We start from the raw sequence: 6,446 nt of genomic DNA on the forward strand, positions 1-6,446 counted from the left end.
CTTATCATCACCTTTTCGCCGTAGGTGGAGTTCATTCCTTATTCCCATGTCCGCCAAGTCAAGGCGTGCCTTGTAATTGTTCTTTGTCTAGTCCTTCAAGTTCAGCACTATGCCGAGTATATTGTCCATCACATTCTTCTCTATATGCATCACATCAAGATTGTGTCGTAACTTGTGATCCTCCCAATAAGGTAATGTGAAAAAAATACTTCTCTTCTTCCAAACACATTGGTTTGCCTCGCCTCTCTTTCTTTTGTTGTATTTTTCTTGACATTTCTTTCCCAGACAACGTCCAACTAAACTTTCAGTGTCCACAATTATGTCTGACGCAACTGGTGGCACAGGAGCCACTCGCGTATCAGTAGATCCATTAAATAATGTATCTTCTTCCCGAAATTCGTGGTCACTACCCAACCATTGCCTATGTCCCATGTAACAGAATTTGTGGCCATTTTTTAAATATTAAGAATCGGTCTCCGAGGCACAACAAGGACACACAAACTTACACTTCGTACTCCAACCCGACACATCTGCGTATGTAGGAAAATCATGTACAGTCCACATCAATGCTGCACGCAATTGGAATACATTTTTTGAAGATGCATCGTATGCTTCTACTCCAACATCCCATAATTCCCTCAGTTCATCTACTAAAGGTTGCAAGTACACATCTATAGCAATCCTTGGCGATTTAGGACCAGAAATAACTAGTGATAAAATCAAAGATGACCGTTTCATGCACAACCAAGGTGGGAAATTGTAAGGGACTAGCATGACAGGCCAAGTGCTGTGAGTAGTACTTAGCATTCCGAAGGGGTTGAACCCATCCACAGCTAATCCAAGTCTGACATTACGAGGCTCAAACGAGAACTGTAAATGCGTAGTGTCAAACATTTTCTATGCATCCGAGTCAGCAAGATGCCACATTACCCTGTCATTTGTTCGACCATTAACATGCCATTTCATAGAACTAGCCAGGTCGGGTGACAAAAACAGTCACTGCAATCTTGGCTTTAAGGGGAACCACCGTAGGATCTTTGCAGCTTTCTTCTTTCCCTTATTGGATGAGGCATTATTACCTGTAATAGATGCCTCATTCGTTTTCCACCTACTTTCTTTGCAACAAGGACACGCCTCGAGGTTAACATTCTCCTTCCAAAATAAGATACAATCATTGGGACAAGCATGGATCTTCTCATAACCCAAACCCAAATCTCGAACTATCTTCTTAGCTTCATAATGGTCCTTTGGCAACTTAGCGTTTGAAGGGAGCATATCCATGAAGACTTGAAGCAACATAGTAAATGACTTGTTCGTCCAACCACAAAGAGTCTTTAACTGGAACAACACAACGATGGCTGAGAATATGCTAAGTTTTGTACACCCAACATATAAAGGTTTGTCCACATCATCAATCATTTTGTAAAACTTTTGTGCACCATCATTCAGACCTTGAGCCGGTTGTTGCACAGTTTCACCTTCGTCCATTGGTTCGGGTGGCATTTCATGCGTGGGGCACAAATCATGCAACATCCCACGAAAGTCACCGTATTGTTCTAGGGAGTCTTGCACATGACAACTCCCACATTCGGTGGCCGTTGGCACAGCTGCCAATTCCCCATGCCATTTCCAATGTGTGTAACTTTCTAGCATCCCCTTACTCCACAAATGTTCATGTGCCACCCCTAGCGGTACCAAACTCAAATTCACACATTTGATACAAGGACAAAAGATTTTCCCATCGCTTGCATGTTTTGATGCAAATTCCACAAATTTAAGTACACCTTCAATATATTCCATTGAACCCCTCTGCTTCTTCATCCAACTTTTATCCATTGCTATACAAGATAAACAATATCTGACCTACAACAACATTTGGTAATGCATAGCCAGTAAACCGTCAAATTAGATTCATAGGTGATTTGAGAGAGTAATTACATTCCAATTTAGAATACAGGTTAGTAATCAAGAAAAACGTAGCTATATTAATCTAAAATAATTAATATAGACTTTCAAGCTTGACACGAAAAGGTCAATCAAAATCTGACCCAATAATTAAACTTGTTTGGTAAGGTCACCTAGCTTTTCAACTAAAAACCATCCCAATTGTAAATGCGTAAGGGTCTTGTTTATTACTACAAATAAAGAGATCAAGGCTACAATAGTAGAGGTCTTGTTTATTGAGTGATACCAGTTCAAACTTAACTATGAAGTGTTACAAAAATTTTGTGAGAGAAGCCTATCTTTCAGAAAAAACATGCAGGTGCATTTAGTTAATTGTCAAATTGTTATATAGAAATATAGAATGTGATTTTGGATTATGGGTTTGCAATAAACATAGTATTATAAAGATGATTTTCACGTGGTTGAGCCAATAGACGATTTTGGACCTTTATCCCTACAGCTATAACTATTGAAAGGAATCAAAAGGTTCAAAGCCTACAAAATTATAGATAAATGTGTGTGTGTGTGTGACTACACAAATTCAGATGTTAAAACTTCCAAAATGCCAAAAAAGATATATAATTAAAGAATAAGTTATTGAAAAAATTCAAAAAAAATATGACTATTCAAGAGAGAAATATAAGAAAAAGAAAAAAAAAATACACAAACCCATAAAGTAATAAGTTTTAAATTTTAACGGGTCTAAACTTTAAATGAATCTTATCAGCATGTAGCCCACACTAAAAAATGTTGAGTAAGAGCACATTGAAATAATGAAAGTTATACCTCCTCTTAATATATCGTATATAAATTTTCTACCCAAGAAATTAACATACTTTTATATCGTGAGGTAAAGCAAAAATATAGCTGCAACCTTAAATTTCAATTATTGCAAACTTTTTTATCATGTATGAAAATTACTTTTTAAAAAATACATGAAAACCATAAAATAAAATGTTTTTTTAACAAAGTAGAGAAGAATAAAATAACAGAAGAAGAGCTCATACCTTTACTCAGCTCTAAATATATATATATTGGGGTCTGCATTGCTTTTACAGTGTTTAAGATTAACCTTGCAAATTTGGAGAAAAATTATCAATCTTTGAGTTTGAGTTTAAGTTGGACTTGTTAGAGAGATAGAGTTTCATTTCTTGTTAAGTTTGGACTAATAAAAAAAATGTTACAAGGTTATTTATATATAAAAAAAGAATATTAAAATTAAGAAGTTGAAAAGAGAGTTGAATAATCTTCATATTGTATTAGTTTACTTATTTCTCAAAAAGCATTATATTTTACTAATACTTAAGCAAACACGTATGTGTATACACACACACACACATGAGTGTCTGTATTTGATATTAAAATTTAGCCCCTCAGGGAGGGGAACAAATGCGCGGACATGCTTGCTAGGGAAAGCTGTTGGTTAAATGATGATTTTGTAGTTCTTGAAAGTCCCCTGTCAAATGAACTATGTATTTTTTTAGATGCAGACACTGCTGGCAGGTACTCTTTAAGGCTTGTAGCCAACTCTCAGCCCACGTTGGCTAGTTAATTTATGAAACTCTCCTTTTAACCAAAATAAATAAATAAATAAATAAAATTAGCCCCTCCAAGCAACAAATTTGGCTCTGCCCTTGTAAGTATATAAACATAAGATTAGATGATGTGAGTTTATAAATTTTTTTCATAAGATATCAAATTGTTATTCATAATTTATTAATTATATGCATTGTCAATTTAGTACTTAAAAATTATAATTATTTTTTTAACAGTACAATTTGGATGAATCTTAAGTTCATATTTTCTTAAACGAAAGTCATTATATTTAATTAACTTAAATGGAGTACTATAGACCAAATTAAGCTATTCTATAGCCTCAAATCAAGAAAAATTTTGGGTCTAGATACTAAACCTATATTTGATTGGGGTAAAATGGAAAATATAAAAAATAGAAGAAGAAAATGAGACGGGAAAATGTTAATTTCCTTTATTTGGCATGATTGAAAAGGAAGAGGAAAGAAAGTGGGATAGAGTTTTCTATTTGGGCCCACTATTTTTTTTCTCTCTCTATAAATTAGGAGGAAAAGGGGAGAGAAAATTGTATAGAGAAGAAAGTATAAAATCACCTGAACTTTTTCATCTACTTAATAATATGGGCATAAATCATTCCCACTTTCTCATCCTCTCTACAATACACACATGATGTAAAACACAAATATTTTTTATACTCTCACTTTTCAATCATTCCTTTGATCCAAATAGAAAAAAGAAAAATCCTCATACGAAAAAAAAAATTAAAATTAAAATCTCAAAGCCTCAAGATTCAAACAAAGCTCATAGCTTTGGAAGAAATTTGGAAAATTAAACCATTGGTGCTGAAAAGGTGTTTGTTACGAAGTTAATTAATTAAGTCTTGGCATTAATATTTGGGAAGATAATTTGAATTACATCCCTACCAAAATTTACTTCTGTATAAACTGCTGTACCTATAAGGTTTATTTGGAGTCCCAACAATTAAGGTAGCTTCACTTTAAAATATGCTTATCACTTCAATCAATCCCACTATTCCCACATATTTCAAGAATAGCTCCACTAAAGCATTGGGATGTAAAAACCCTCCAGTTGCTATTTTTGCAATTAACAAAGAAAAAAGAAGCTACATCCGAGATTGTGTTTTTATTTTTATTTTACCATCTATGGACAATTGGTTCTCATATATGAGAACCAACTGTAGCTTAGGATGTAAAAAAAACTAATATTATTTTATTACCTAATATCTTATGGTGTTTAGAGGGAGGAGAGATTTATAATATTTTATAGTGTAATTAATATTATTTTATTGCATTGTATGTAAAAATAGAAACTGGGATATTGGGTACTACAAGAAAAAACACTTAATACAATTAAAAAAATTGTTGCAATAATAACTAATATCGTTGTAATAAGGTGTTATTACAATGACAAAAAAGTCGATGCAAGCCATTGTAATAAACTCCGAGGCAATAGATTTATGCAACACTAGATTTTCGTTGCAATAAATTCCACATATTGCAACGATTTACTTTGAAAATCTCATTACAATATGTTGATTTTTTTTACTAAAGAAAATAATAATAATTTTTTTAAAAAAAATTAAAAATAAATAAATTATTTTTTTAAATAACAATTTTTTTCATTAACCTCTTTTGCAATTCAAAAACCATATCTAGGAATTATACTAAAAAATTAAAGATATTCATAAAAGATGAAAATTTTGAAATATTCCATTTCAATACATATGTCAAAAAACACACATATATACACAACTTATTGAGTTTACATTCAAACACATAATTTCAAAAGGTATGCAAAAATCAATACAATATGAAAGAAAAGTTTCTTCCCGAAGGTGTTATCCAAGCATGCTTCATGACTATTTCATTGACTTACCACCAATTTTGAAAAAAAGAAAAAGAAAATAATTATAAAGTTTAAAAACATCATATATATATATATATATACACACACACAACACAATGACACCTTGTTTACACCCCATTTTACAACCTATATTTAACCTCACATGGAGGATAAAAGGGTAATTTCACTTTGTAAATAGGCATTTTAATTGTGGTCATTAGATCCTTAATTTCATTTCATCAAATGATATTGATGTTGTAACGATCAAATCGACTAGTTATAAGCCTTAATCGAACCATCAGATTGAAAGTTATCATCAAATCAAGTTTTAATGGCTGAGATGCACTATCACAAATTGAGTCCAACTATATGTGATTATAAACAATTGATTCCAATTGGTTATTGTAGGAGTAAGGGCCTAAGATCATATATTGGACCTTGGGCTTTGTCCGAGAACATTGATAGGTTCGAGGAGGAACAAATAGTTATTAAGGGTTCCCAGTTAAAGTCCTATAAGTAGGGAATGAATGGAGGGTGATCCAATGAGGAACTCCTCCTTGGATATGACAAATGCATCTAAAGTATGTATTCCAGCAATTAAAGTGACCCTCCAGGAAGCTCCAATGATAGGAACATGCCTTATGAACATACGAGAAAGAAGGAAACTCAAAAATATCTAAGAGAAAGCTGCTACCACCACATTAAATGCACTGTAGTTACTTTTCTGGTTGCATTTATGTGGAGAAGACCTTTGAACAGTGCTGCCTTGGCTACCACAACTCATAGAAGGCCAAAGAGGGTGTCTGATGGGACGGGTACTCAAGTAGGGACTTAGATGATCAACAAGTGTAGGATCATGATGACCCAAAGGGAGCTATATAATGTGAGAGACCCTCCATGAGAAAAGGAAGGGAAAATATAGAGAGAATACTGTAGCAATCAAAATTGTTCTTGTACTCAATTATGATCAATTTATATAAGTGTGCCCTCCTCGGACAGCGAAGTGATTTAGCTTTATCTTTTTTATTCTTGCTTGATCATCTTTCAAATCCATACTAACCATTGTCAAAGTCATTAGGGCCTAGTTCTTCGACCCACTCTCT

The 6,446-nt window shown here is 33.3% G+C and overlaps 1 protein-coding gene across 1 annotated transcript; it reads right to left on the bottom strand.

The window, feature by feature from the left end:
• Positions 1-996: 996 nt before the first annotated feature.
• LOC126691528 (uncharacterized) lies at positions 997-1,836 on the bottom strand. The gene has a single exon (XM_050386559.1). The coding sequence runs from the start codon at positions 1,834-1,836 to the stop codon at positions 997-999; it is 840 nt and encodes a 279-aa protein (XP_050242516.1).
• Between the last annotated feature and the right edge of the window lie 4,610 nt (positions 1,837-6,446).

The sequence above is a fragment of the Quercus robur genome, chromosome 7 (assembly GCF_932294415.1).
Source record: "Quercus robur chromosome 7, dhQueRobu3.1, whole genome shotgun sequence".
Taxonomy (NCBI): domain Eukaryota; kingdom Viridiplantae; phylum Streptophyta; class Magnoliopsida; order Fagales; family Fagaceae; genus Quercus; species Quercus robur.